This window comes from Sorex fumeus, unplaced genomic scaffold, assembly GCF_029834395.1.
Source record: "Sorex fumeus unplaced genomic scaffold, SorFum_2.1 ptg000030l, whole genome shotgun sequence".
Classification (NCBI taxonomy): domain Eukaryota; kingdom Metazoa; phylum Chordata; class Mammalia; order Eulipotyphla; family Soricidae; genus Sorex; species Sorex fumeus.
In genome coordinates, this window is record NW_026606087.1 from 21,829,606 (window position 1) to 21,844,299 (window position 14,694).

Consider the following 14,694-nt stretch of genomic DNA (forward strand, 5'->3'; position numbering starts at 1 on the left):
TGCCAGCTTTGTCTAGTTGCTGACCTCCCATGTCTTTGGCCAGGCCTCTCAGCTCTGTGCCTCAGTTTCACCTCTCTATCAGAAGGGTGAGAAAGCCTCTATGCATATTGATCTGGATGGCTGATTTCAAGGTGTCAGTGCCCGTGCAATGTTTAAAGCCTACCAGGCGATGTCTGACAATCAGAACATGTTCCGTGAACATTATGTGTTTCTGCTGCATGCGGGTGCCAGCCAGTGGGCTCCTGGGAAATTGACCTTTTTCCGTCTCCCAGAGCAAGTAGTACAACTTGCAGAGTGGGACTCAGTCCGGCAAGAGAGGTCACATTCCAGACGGGGGCAGCAGTATCCTGCTGGTCTAAGGTCACTCCCCCTCAGTTGCCCCGAGGCCTTGATGGTTGACCCTCTCCCTACAGACCCCCCGGGGTGGGTCCCCTTCCAGGTGGAGCCTGGGCTCGAACAAGCTCAGACCACAGAGCAAACAGAGGTTGCAACCGGGTTTTGAAATCAATAAAGGGATGATCAAGTGGCAGGGGAGGCGGAGTTGTTCTCTGCTCATCAGGATGACGTGAACATCTGCTGCAGCATGAATTCAATTCACCTCCTTGCTTTGGCAGCATAAACATTCATTTCCGGGTAGGGAGGGAATTGCTAAAAACCCCCATAAATAATACATAGTGGCTGACATTCCGGAGGACGCAGGATCTTTTCCTTCTTCCATCTTCCATCAGAGCAATTTATCAGCGTCTCTGTCCTCTCTCCCCCTTTCTGAAACGGATGGGGCGGCCTGTCAGCTCAGCTTGTTCTGAAGGCGCAGGAGTATAATTCAATAATAAATTTGCTCCGAGGCCAGCTGTCAGGAAGCTGGTGTTTATTTGAACTCCATTAGATGAGTTCTGGGCCCCTCAGAGAGCTCGGAGGGCCGTCTGAAGCTGGGGCACTGGGCACGTGGTGTGGCCACAAATGCACTGGACTAGTGGGTTTGCCATGGACACGCAGACCTATAGCTAAGATCTGTGGTGGAAAGTGGGAAGGGGGCGGTTAAAGTATATTTAAACAGGATGTTTTCTCCCTTCTTTTCTAGGATATTGCCCTTCTTTTCAACTCTTGTTTTCAAAACTCATGGAGATTCAGTGTCTTGATAAAGGGTCGGAATGAAATTCTGAACACCCGAGGCTGGAGACAGTACAGCGGGGATGGTGCTCGTCTCGCAGGCGGTCAGCCCCGGTTCAATCCTCAGCACCAGATAGGGTCTCCTGAAGCCTATCAGGAGCGATTCCTGAGCACAGAGCCAGGAGTAAGCCCTGAGCACTTCTGAGCATGGCCCAAACAACAAACAAAAATTCTCAAGACTGCATGGCATCCAGGTTGTCAGTGCTGTTTAGAGCAGATGTCAAGATCTCCTGAGATGAAACGTTCTCCTTGGGTGAGTGAACGGGAACAGACCTTGCTCGAAGCGAGCCATCTCTCTGACCGCATCTTTGTTCTCTTTTCTTGCCCAACTTCCTTCTGCACACCAGGACCATACGCCCCCCAGGTGACCACTTAATGCACTTAATTTCAAATGATAGGCCAGGTCTCTTGGCTTTTTTTTTATATCACGGTCCTCCCGTTGTTCATCAATTTGCTCGAGCGGGCCCAGTAACGTCTCCTTCATGAGACTTGTTGTTACTGTGTTTAGCATATCGAATACATCACAGGGAGCTTGCCAGGCTTTGCCGGGCGGGCGAGATACTCTCGGTAGCTTGCCGGGCTCTCCGAGAGGGGAGGAGGAATCGAACCCAGCTCGGCCGGGCCAGCCACGTGCAAGGCAAATGCCCTACCGCTGTGCTATCGCTCCACCCCTGGAAAATAGTATCAGCATAATTATGTCCCAGCCAAAATAAAATTCTCTCAGTTCTCTGATGTCCTGGAGAGTCATGCTGCTTCCTCAGTTTAGAGCGACTCGAATCCTATTCCACAAACAAGTAACGCAGTGTATTCAGGATTTTACACACACACACACACACACACACACACACACACACACACTTTGTGAAATACATAACCTTTATACATAGCATTATTTTGTTATTTTCTACTCTATTCTGCCCTATTCCATTTACACTTACTTCTTTTAGAAAAAGGTGCAGTCCATGGCTTTGATTCCCTGATCGGCTAACGAGTTGCTGAGAGCTAATACTCATCATTACTATGATAAATAATCTTTTCCTGGCCAACCCTCCTCACTGCAACCTTTGTGTCAGGCCAAAGGCCATCTTCTACCACAAGACCTCTTTCATTAAGTTCATCTGTGTTTGATCACTAATTTTCAAAATTGAATGTTTGTTGCTTCCCCTGAGCCAGTGACCTAGGGCTCAGGACAGACTGGCCACCCATTTACTGGAGATTAGGGTTTCAGTGAAGAAAAAGTCAGAGGTCACAAAAAATGCCTTTCATAACTGGGTTGCAGATGTATCTCATCACCTCATAGAGGAGGCATGGATCAGTGTTTACAATCAAGCTTTGTTCGGGGGGCAGCTTGGACCCTCTCCACAGTTGCCCACGCTTTCCAGAGCAAACGCTTTCCCAAGAGGCACGGTCCTCCCTGCAGGCTCCAGTCTTCTGTGTGGAACCAGAGGCTCCCCATGAAAAAGGATCCCCTCAGGAAACTGGGTCTTTGTCCAGAGGACTGACCCTTTCCATACCACCTGATCTGTGGGATCTTCCCCTCTCCTCAGCCTTTCCCCTGGCTCAATCATCTCCACAGGATCTGCCCTCTCCACAGTCTTCCCACAGGGTTGACTTTCTCCCCAGGATCTGTCCTTTCTGTCCTCTCCACAGGCTCTAACTTTCTCCACAGGAGCATCTTGACAAAACTTGATCCTCTCTGCGGACTGTCCCTCCCCAGAGGACCTGACAGTCCCTGTAGGATCCAGCCCTTAAGACAGGACGTGGACAGAATGTTCTAATAACCCATCTTCATTATCCTAGTGCCCCCTTGTTCCCAAGTCTTTGTGCTTTGGCTTCGGTCTGTTCTACCAACTAATGTCTCATGCAGACTACACATTTTGTTTTGTTTTGTTTTTAGGGCTGGAGCGATAGCACAGCGGTAGGGCGTTTGCCTTGCACGCAGCCAACATGGCCGACCCGAGTTCGATTCCTCTACCCCTCTCAGAGAGCCCGGTAAGCTACCGAGAGTATTCGATATGCCAGACACAGTAACAACAAAGTCTCCAATGGAGACGTTACTGGGCCCGCTCGAGCAAATCGATGAACAACGGGAGGGTCTTTACCTTTACCTTACCTTGTTTTTAGGTCATACCCAGAAGTGCTCAGGGCTCGCTTCTGTCTCTGTGCTCAGGGATCACTCCTTGTGGGTTCAGGAGACCATATGGAGTGTCCGGGACTAAACTCTGATCTGCCATGCGCAAGGCAAACTCTCTACCTGCTGTACTATGGCTCTGACCCTGCAGATGGGACACAGGAGGACTGAATTTTTCATTGGACAAGAGCCTTGTTAATGTTATGAACAGATCCAAAGTCAGGAACGCTACTCTTGGGGAAGGGCTCCTGGATCCTGGGTTCCCCTTTGTACCCCTGCTCCCATGATCTCATTGATAGCACCAGGCATAAGTGACTTTTCCTCCCTCAAATGAGGGTTTGACCTTCTAACCCTGGGTCTCCTCGGGGAGCTGCTGGACTTTGTGGAAGGGGTGCTTAATCGTGTTTCCCTTCTCATTAAGGAGGAGGAGTTTAAGCTCCTTTTTAACACCACGGCTACCAGCTTCATCTTAAAATTAGCAAGCAGAGGGAGGGGGAGCTGAGAATTTATGTACATCTGGTTTTTCTTTGATTCTCACAAAAGTCTGCAAAACAGACATTATCACCCCAATCTGACAAGTAAAGAAACAGAGCTCTGAGGAGTTTGCCCCCTGGAAATTGAGTCAACTGCGTTTCAATTCGATTCCTTCTGACTCCAAAGTTCAAGCTCTGTCACCCAGTGAAGGGCTCCGTTTACTGATCACTTGTGTCCCCAGCCCGATTCAGGGTGTGATGTCAATGACTTTCACAGGGCAGTAACTAGAATGGGCACTTTATGATGGGAGGTGATGCCCAAAGCTTAGTCATTTCCCTGAGATCGCCTGGAGCCAGTGGGAGTGAAATCCAGGGACAAACTCTGAGCTCTGGTGTCACCACGACCTTTCACAGCAGAGAGCAGCAATTAGGGCCCCGATGAGCAGGTAACCCACACACTGTCCCCCACCCACATGGGCAGACACAGAAACCCTGTCCTGGACCACTCTGATAAAAACCAAGTTGCATAAGAACAGTAAACCTCATGTGAATTTTAGGTTTCTAACAATTTGGGTTCTTTCAAATGAAAATCTATGCATACATTTTTAAAATAATTTTTTTAAGGGCTGGAGTGATAATACAGTGGGTAGGGCGTTTGCCTTGCACGTGGCCAACCCGGGTTCGATTCCTCCGTCCCTCTTGGAGAGCCTGGCAAGCTACCAAGAGTATCCTCCCACATAGCAGAGCCTATCAAGCTCCCTGTTCTGTATTTGATATGCCAAAAACAGTAACAACAAGTCTCACAATGGACACGTTACTGGTGCCCGCTCGAGCAAATCGATGAACAATGGGAGGACAGTGCTACAGTGCTACGGTGTTTTCTTTTTTAAATGTGGGGTGTTGGGCCATACCTGGTACTCTTGAGGAGTCACTTCTGGCTCTGCACTCAGGAATTACTTCTGGAAGTGCTCAGGGAACTGTATGGGGAGCCGGGGATTGAACCCGAGTCAGCTGCGTTAACCAAGTGCCCTACCTGCTGTACTATCTCTTCGTCCACTATCTATGCATACTTAGGCGTGAGAGATGGCTGCTGAAGGAGATATATTGATTATGGTAAATGTTTGGGTTAAAGGAATTTTTACAGTAACATCTGCCAGGTTCCATTAGCTGTCCACTGTAGAGCACACGTATATGGGAGACCCTGCCCTAAGTAGGTGAATGGGGTCAGCTTGCCAAGCCCCTGTCATGTAACTGAAGGGACAGACAAATGAATGATGATGGGCAGCGGACTTTTTGTCTTGCTTCTACTCCTAGACACGGCTGGGCTCTGAATCCTTAGTGTAAAATGAATTAGAATCACTGACATACACTCGCTGCCCGTCCTCTACCAATCCTCTTTCTCTTTCCTTGTGTTCATTTCTCCATTGCTCAAGGCAATATACATGAGGAGTTTGTTTGAGCAACTACTTCGTGCCAACACAAGTACAAGCAGTTAGCTCTAGAGGACGCAGTCTAGAGACTGGCAGACAAGGATTTGCTTTATTAGCCTCTTGTCCAGAGCCACGTTCAGAAGTGACAGAAACAGTATCTAAAATGTAGGTGGGCCTGACTCAAGGCCTCTACGGAGAGACTCATTTCCCCCCGCACACACACATATTTCTCCCGTCTCTAGAACAGACTTCTTAGGGCAAGTCAGAGCTGCTGGGGCAACCGTTTCGAATCTCCCTCTGCAGCTCACATGGTTAACCCCAGCGCAGGCTGGAGGGAGTGAGCAGAGATGTGTAATGTGTTGGGATTGGGTTCCTCAAGAAGACCCAAACCCAATGGCCTCCTCAGGGTCACTCCAGAAAGGCCAAGCAAGGCACAGCCCCTATGGGTGCTCCTACTTCCAGGTGGTCAGGACCAAAGCAAAATATGGAGTCACACAGCACGATAATCCACATGGAGTCACACAATGGAATAATCCACAAAGCATCACATAGTGCAATACTCCACACAGAGTCATAAAACAGAATAATCCACAGGGGTCACACAGCGGAACAATCCATAAAGAGTCACAGAACGCAATATCCACACGGAGTCTGCAAATGGAATAATCCACTCAGGAGTCACATAACAAAATAATCCACACATTGGGGCTGGAGCGATAGCACAGCGGGTAGGGCATTTGCCTTGCATGCGGCAACCTGGGTTCGATTCTCAGCATCCCATATGGTCTTCTGAGCACCGCCAGGAGTAATTCCTGAGTTAAGAGCCAGGAGTAGCCCCTGTGCATCTCTGGGTGTGACCCAAGAAGCAAAATCATCATCATCATCCACACAGAGTCATAAAAAGCAAAAATCCACACAGGGTCACACAACAGAGTAATCCACAAAGAATCACATGCAATAATCCACATGAAATGGCACAATGAAATAATGTGCGAGGAGTTACACAACCAAATACTCCACAGTCACACAACAGAATAATCCATACAGGGTCACACAATCAACAATTCACAAAGAATCACATGCAATAATCCACATGGAATGGCCCAATGAAATAATGTGCGAGGAGTTACACAACCAAATACTCCACAGTCACACAACAGAATAATCCATACAGGGTCACACAGTCAACAATCCACAAAGAATCACATGCAATAATCCACATGAAATGGCACAATGAAATAATGTGCGAGGAGTTACACAACCAAATACTCCACAGTCACACAACAGAATAATCCATACAGGGTCACACAGTCAACAATCCACAAAGAATCACATGCAATAATCCACATGAAATGGCACAATGAAATAATGTGCGAGGAGTTACACAACCAAATACTCCACAGTCACACAATAGAATAATCCATACAGGGTCACACAATCAACAATTCACAAAGAATCACAACGCAATAATCCACATGGAATGGCACAATGAAATAATGTGCGTGGCGTTACACAACCAAATACTCCACAGACACACAACAGAATAATCATCACAGGGTCACATAATCAAACGATTAATGAAGAATCTCAATACAATAATCCACCTGGAGTAGCACAATGAAATAATGCATGCAGTCATACAACTGAACAATCCACACAGAGTAACATGCCGGAATGAAAGTGCCGGGAGACCCCAGGCAGTTCCCAGATTCCCCTGTGACCCCTACCCTCCCACATTCTCTGAGGGAAGTGGCGGGGACCCCTGGCTTCAACACTAATTGATCGACAGCTCCCTGATTTGAGTTCCAGCCCTAAACTCCAGGCTCTTGTTTGCTCTAAACTGCAGTGCCTCCAGGCTCCCTGATGTGGGGAGCCCTTCCTGCACCCAGGATACTCGCCTGCGCCCCATCGCAGGCCCCCGACCTCGGGGACCCCAGGATCTGAGCGAGGGATGCCGCTCTCCGGTGACTCAACCCAATCACCCCCAGGTCTTTCTGACGCCCCACTGCGGGGCCTCCTCCCTGCATAGCTGTGCCCACACCCCAGATGCCCTCTGCCTGCCTGGCCTGGCCAGTGGCTTTCCATCTGCATGTCTCAGCTGCAGCCATCACACAGAGCCCCTGGGCCACTGCCTGGCCTGCCTGAGTTTGTCCCCCACAGAGCCGAGTGAGCTGCATGGTGTTCAGCCCTGTGATTCCGGCAGATTCCAGGAGGCCGTGGTGAAGAGGCCCCCTCCTCAGATGGCCCGAGGGAAAGGAGAAGAACACGGGCTCCTGGGGTCCACAGAGGCAGCACCCCTGGCCTGACTGCCTCCGGCCATCAGCTTGGAGGGTGGCAGGGAGACTGGAGGATCAGCTGATCCAATCCCCACGGATCCCACTGAGATTCCCTCCCCACTTGATCTCTCACATTCTCCATCGATCACCCCACGGAAATAACAAAATGGGCTCAGGGAATCCAAAGGCCCAAGAGGGCAGTTTCCTGTGGTTCTGCCTTCCCTGACACGGCACCCAAAGCTCTTGGCAGCCCCCACCTTGGCCTCCACCCCCCCAACCCCCAACCCCCCGCCCCGCCAATGTAGCTCCGTCGTGGGGGGCCCTGGATGAACTCACCCTCCGTCGAAGGGGTTCTCCTCAGGGGTGACGTGCGTGCTGTCCCTGCCCACCAGGAACCTGATGCGGTTGTAGAAGGGATACAGGCTCTGCTGCGACGCGGGGGCCTGGCTCTCCTGGATGATGTCCAGCGGGTCGGGGGAACCGAGGCACAGTGGACTGGTGTGGCAGAGGGGCTGCAGGCAGCAGTCTGGGTCCAAGCAGTCCGTCAAGCCATCTGCAAGGGCGACAGAGCGTGGGCTGACACCACAAGGGGGCAGGAGTGCACCCCAGGACATGATCCCCTCTCCCTCGGCACTCACGCAGAAAGGGGGTGACATGCCTGATGTGACCAGAGCTTCTGCCCTCGCACCAGGCGGTCAGCCCTGGTCCCAGGCCTGGAGCAGCAGACAGACCACACGTGCCCAGGGTGACAGGTGCGGTCTGTCCTGCAGAGACTGGAGGGTGGCGTCTGTCCACTTGCTGCTGAGGAAAGCACAGACGCCACTGACCCACAGGTACCGGCTGAGGTCTGGCCTTGGGGACACTTATGTCAGCGAGGGTCTGGTTGGGAGCGGTAGAACAGAGCCTCAATGAGGAAGCCCAGAGGGAAGTTGGGGGCTCTGTGGGAATGTCATGTTGGGGGTCGCCGAGACTGCAGAGGGGCATAAGGGTGGCCCAGACTGGAGGGGTTACGGCAGATGCAGAGACCCCAGAGGCTCTGTGGATTGGATATCTGTCCTGGGGAAGGAGGGACCAGGGTGGGGAAGAGGCCTGCTGGTGGGGGGCTGCTCCCCCTCAGTCGCCTGGTGAGCCTCTGGGGACCCGTCCGGCATGGAGCCAAGGAGGGCAGCTCAGATGCGTAGGGAACGGTCCTCACCACAAGAACAAATTACAAGTGGATTGAAAATGGGCTTTTACTCAATGCCTCTTTTGCAGACCACAACACCCAAAAGGAGAGAGAGAACACAGGGGATTGCCCTGCCACAGAGACAGGGGGGATGGGGGGATGGGGGTGGGAGGGATATTATCCATGGTGGTGGAAAATGGGCACTGGTGGAGGGATGGGTATCTGATCATTGTATAATTGAAACCAAAGCACAAAAAATTGTAAATCTACAACTTTAAAAAAAAATAAAATACAATAAAGGGAAAAAAAAAAAAGAAAATGGGCTTTCCCAGGGGCCAAAGCAATAGCACAGCATGGAGGGCGCTTGCCTTGCATGCGGCCGACCTGGGTTCAATCCCACCATCCTGTATGGTCCCCTGAATACCTTCAGGAGTAATTCTCAGTGCAGAACTCCTGAGCACCACCAGGTGTGGCCCCAAACAAAGAAATCCTTTCCTTAAAGGGCTACGAAAGAAATTCCACCAGACTGCAGGGTTCAGGTTGGGTTATTCCACTTGGGACACAGAGAGGTCAGGGAGGAAAGGTGGGTTGTATGCATGCCGCAGGCAGGCTGGCAGGCACTGAGCAACACTGTGGGGGCTCAGGCCCGCCCTCGCTCAGCAGCTACACGGCCAGAAACCAGAGCCTCCCCACTACTCTGGGGGCCCGACCTTGTTCCAAGTACCCATGCTGGGTTCTCATCATGGCGCATACATGTTTAAATAAGACTTAGATACACGAATACAAATAGAATGGATTTTGGTTTTTTTTTGGGGGGGGGAGTCATATCTGGTAGTTCTAAGGGGCTCTTCTCAGCTTTAGGCTCGGGGGGAGGGGACATGGTGGCCTGGATCAAGCCTGGGTCTTCTGCAAGCAAGGCCTGTACATTAGACTCTAAGCTGCCTCCAGGCCCAGGATGGCTGTTCTGTTACTGGCCTCACATGGAGGTGCTCATGGCTTACTCTTGGCTTCAGGAAATCACCCCTGGCAGGAATAGAGGGACCAGAGGTCAAATCGAAGTCATCTGCACACAAGGCAAGCACAATCTCTCCAGTCCTCGGAATGGGTTTTCATCAAAAGAAGCAGAATTTGTTGAAACCAAATGCCAGTTCAGAAAAGCCTGAAAACTAGGATCATGTTCTGTGCAGGTGAACAGGTTTGGGGATGGGGGAAGGCTCGTGGCTCAGAATCCAGATCCAGATCGGCCCCACAAGCAGGCCTGCTGGGGTTCCTCAGTGAACCTTTCCGAGCACCCAGATCCTCATCCCTGACCTTCCTCCCCCACGCTGTCCCCAGAGAATGACACAGCCAGTACCTTACACCACACGCCAGCCTGGGCACCCAGGCAGTTGCCCCCAGCAGCCGCAAGGCTTCTGGCCAGTACCTGACCTCCCTGAATCCCAGTGGTTCCCTGAATAAATCAGGGATAGGTCCCATTCTTCAAAAGGCACCAGCGTGTGTCACTTCCTGGTAGGTGAAGGGTGGCAGTGTGTGGGTCTGGACTCAGGCTGACTGTGGCAAATTCTGAATCTCACTCCTGTGTGGCTTTGGGCAAAGCCACAGGACACCCTGGCTGCATCTGCCGCACCCCTCACAGGAGCACGGCAAGACTGACAGCCATAGGAGGGTCTGTGAGACCAAGATGCCTCTGACCCCCTCTGTATGGCGCCTCCCCTTCCCGGCTCTGAACTCGAACACAGTTCACTGCAGTGAGAGGGCGTCTGTCCTCCGCTCAGTCCTGAGCAATGGGCACAAGGCCTCCTCAGAGCTCCCGAGCCCTCGAGGGCCTCACTCAGCGCTCCTGCCCCATCTCCCCAGATCCTCCAACAACAGCACAGCGAGCGCCTGCCGTCTGCACTCGGCGCGGGCCCCTGTCAGACACCACTTAAACACATAATTACAGACTGAGTCGGAGGTTATTTGCATTCTGCTATTGATGTTCGCATGACAGATTCAGCTGCTGCATCTATAACTCTGCTGAAATGCTCCATTATTCAATCCCAGCGAGCAGGGACGGTGACCATTAAATCAGCGAGCACAATTGAAGGAGCGTGAAAAGTCATGGCTAATTTGAAATTTTATTAGCTCTTGCGGGCTCTTATTTACGTCCAGCACAGAGTCTGAGTGGAAGCCAGTGTTCTACCTCTTTCCAAATACGCTGCTCAGGGGTGCCTGAGAGGAACCGTTCCTTTCTCCAGCCTGCGAGGCAGGGGTGGTCCTGTTAATAGTACAGATGATTCACAGGGACCATTCTGACTGGGTTTTCTATCAGATGACAGTGGTAACCCCACCAAATGTCGGGCATCTTGCTCAGCACTTTCCAAGGGATGTTTCCAAGGGCTGAGTCAGGAGTCACGCCTCCCCAGTGCCATGAAGCAACCACCTGCCAGTGCCACCACCTCATTTTGGGGAGTGGGTTTGGGCCACCTGTGGCTTGCTTACTCCTTACTCAGGGATTACTCTGGCGGTATGCTCGGGGGGCACTCCTGGAGCATCACCTCATTTTTTTCCCACTTTGTTTTTTAAGGTAAAGGTAAAGGCCTTCCCGTTGATCATCGATTTGCTCAAAGCGGGCCCAGTAACGTCTCCATCGTGAGACATGTTGTTACTGTGTTTGGCATATCGAATACGTCACGGGGAGCTTGCCAGGCTCTGCCGTGCAGGCGAGATACTCTCAGTAGCTTGCTGGGCTCTCCGAGAGGGGCGAAGGAATTGAACTCGGGTCGGCCATGTTGGCCTGTGTGCAAGGCAAACGCCCTACTGCTGTGCTATCACTCCAGCCCATTACAAAGCCGTTCATAATTGGATTTCGGTTATACAGTATTCCAACACCCATCCCTCCACCAGTGTACATTTCCCAGCACCAGTGTCCCCAGGTTCCCTCCCATCACCCCCCTACCCCCTGCCTGCCTCTTTGGCAGGTGCTTTTCTCCTCTCTCTCTCTCTCTCTCTCTCTCTCTCTCTCTCTCTCTCTCTCTCTCTCTCTTCTTTTGGGCATTGTGGTTTGCAATATTGACACTGAAAGGTTATCAAGAATATCCCTTACCTACTTTTAACCCTCAGATCTTGTCCAGCATGATTATTCCCAGATATTTTTGTCATAGTGTTCTCTTCTCTATCTTACCTACCCTCAGCCCTGCACACATTTGTGGTAAGTACCAACCATTGACCAGTCCTCCTAACCCCTACTTACCCTGGCCATGGATATTATTCTTCTATTATACCACTTCTGGCAATATACCGTGGGGGCCCAAAAACACAGCAGAAACACCATCTGCACTCCTATGTCATTGTAGCACCATTCACCATAGCTAGAATCTGGAAACAACCTGAGTGCCCATGAACAGATGACTGGATAAAGAAACTATGGCACATCTACACAATGGAATACTATGCAGCCGTCAGGAAAATGAAAGTCATGAAATTTGCCTATAAATGGATGGACACGGAGAGTATCATGCTGAGTGAAATGAGTCAGAAGGAAAGGGACAGATACAGAATGACTGCATTCATTTGTGGTGTATAAAATATCACCTCATTTTAGACAGGAGACAGAAGCTCCTTGTGGGAAAGCATCTTAGTCCCACAGTCCGTGAGTGAGTGAGGACAACTCTGGATTTGAACTTGGTTCTCTTTGAAGAACAAGAAAAGATTGGAGTCCTGAAGAGACTTTTTTTTGGAGGTGTGGGAGGAATAAAATAGGTGTGTGTGTGTGTGTGTGTGTGTGTGTGTGTGTGTGTGTGTTGTTTTGGGGCTACACCCAGCTGTGCTCAGGGTACTCCTGGCTCTATGCTCAGGGGTCACTCCTACAAGGGCTCAAGGGGCTATACGTGGTACTGAGGACAGAGCACAGGAGGTGCCTTAACCCCTGTCCTAGCTCTCTGGCTCTAGAGGTAAAACAGTTTTATTCAGTATGAGAGAGAGAGAGAGAGAGAGAGAGAGAGAGAGAGAGAGAGAGAGAGAGAGAGAGACGAGAGAGAAGAAGGAATCTCAGGGAATAAAAGAAATTATATACTCTATACTAGGAAGGGGTGATTCCAGAGTGGAGAAGCCAAAGAGACTTAGAGGAACTGAACTGTTTCTTTTTTTAGTGGAAAACGGGACTTTATGTCACTGTCACTGTCCTCCTGTTGTTCATCGATTTGCTTGAGTGGGCCTAGTAATGTCACCATTGTGAGACTTATTGTTACTGTGTTTGGCATATCGAATACGTCACGGGTAGCTTGCTTTGCCAGGCCTTGCCGTGCGGGCGAGACACTCTCAATAGCTTGTCGGGCTCTCCGAGAGGGGTGGAGGAATGAAATTTGCTTTTCCAACTGCCCCCATCTGACACTGTGACTGGAGGCCTCTGTCATCCTCCCCAGATTCTGAGCTCCGGGAGACGGTTCTCCGGCTGTCCCAGAGGCCAGGCCTACGGCTGCACTATCTGAGGGCTCTGCTCTCACCTTCAGCTACATCCCTGCCCCTTTCTTTCTCCCCTTTAAAAAAATGAAGTAATTTAAAAAAAATGTTTCTTTCAGTCAAAGGATCTTCTTGGCCATTCTGTTAGAAGTAACAGTTTTATCCAGGGCTGAGCTCTGGTTTGCTCACAAGTGAAATGAACCTCAAACCTGCCTCAGAGAGATACCAGGAGGCTTGGCCTGAGCAGAGATGGGAAGCCCTTGGCTCTGAGGCCAGCCCTCAGCAAGTACTTGTGGAACACCAGGTCCCTGAGCTTGGCCAGGACTCTCCTTAAAGAGGCAGCCACAGTGGTATATCTCTAGAGACTCCAGGAGATCAGAAGATGAGGGTTCTCAAAAGTGGAGCTTGCACACAAATGAACGCTCCCACTGACCACCTCAGACTGTGGGGCCTGTTCCCTGTGAGAGAGCTGGGGTTGCGGGGGCGGGGGGGGGGCTGTTTCCTGGCTGCCTGAACCAGGCAATGGGATTGTTCACTTTGAAGCAGGTTGTGAGGTTGTTGCCTGTGAGAGACCCCGGTCTGTGGGGCTATTTCCTGTGGGAGACCCTAGGGTTGCACGGCTGTCTCTCCTGTGAGACACTTTGGTCTATGGGGCTGTTTCCTGTGGGAGACTGGTCTGTGGGGTTGTTCCCTATAAGAAACCTGTCGTGGAGCTGTTCCCTGTGAGACTTCGGTCTATGTGGCTATTTCTTCAGGAGACCCTATTCTGTGGGACTGTTCCCTGTGGGAGACCCTGGTCTGTGGGGTTTCACCCTGTGGGAGACCCTGGTCTGTGGGGCTCTACCCTGCGGGAGACCCTGGACTGTGGGGCTGTTCCCTGTGAGAGACCCTGAGGCTGTGAGGCTGTTCCCTGTGAGATTTCGGTCTATGGGACTGTTTCCTGTGAGACTTTGGTCTATGGGGCTATTCTCTGTGGAAAACTCCAGTCTGTGGGGCTGTTCCCTATGAGAAACCTCTGTCTGTGGAGGTGTTCCCTGTGAGACTTCGGTCTGTGTGGCTATTCCTTCGGGAGACCCTATTCTGTGGGACTGTTCCCTGTGGGAGACCCTGGTCTGTGGGGCTGTTCCCTGTGGGAGACCCTGAGGCTATGAGGCCTTTTCCCTGTGAGATTTTGGTCTGTGGGACTGTTTCCTGTGAGACTTTGGTCTGTGTGGCTGTTCTTTGTGGGAGACCCCGGTCTGTGGGGCTGTTCTCTGTGGGAGACCCCGGTCTGTGGGGCTGTTCTTTGTGGGAGACCCTGGTCTGTGGGGCTGTTCTCTGTGGGAGACCCCGGTCTGTGGGGCTGTTCTTTGTGGGAGACCCCGGTCTGTGGGGCTGTTCTCTGTGGGAGACCCCGGTCTGTGGGGCTGTTCTTTGTGGGAGACCCTGGTCTGTGGGGCTGTTCCCTGTGGCAGAGTCCGGGCTGTAGTGCTATTCCTTGTACGCTCTGTGGGCCGGGGATTCTTCTCTCCACTACGCCTCCTGTGCTGCTACTTCCTGATGGTTCATTCAGCAAATATTTGCTGAGTGGCGAATGTGGGCTAAGCCTCCACTAATAGAGACAATCGTA

At 51.3% G+C, this 14,694-nt stretch overlaps 1 protein-coding gene across 2 annotated transcripts in view; it reads right to left on the reverse strand.

Moving 5' to 3' along the window:
- Positions 1-14,694, reverse strand: part of TENM4 (teneurin transmembrane protein 4) — a 371,175-nt gene that overhangs the window by 88,384 nt on the left and 268,097 nt on the right. For both annotated transcript variants that reach the window (XM_056115823.1, XM_056115822.1), the window contains one exon: positions 7,817-8,033. In XM_056115823.1, the coding sequence (XP_055971798.1) occupies positions 7,817-8,033 (217 nt within the window). The remainder of the gene's footprint in view (positions 1-7,816; positions 8,034-14,694) is intronic.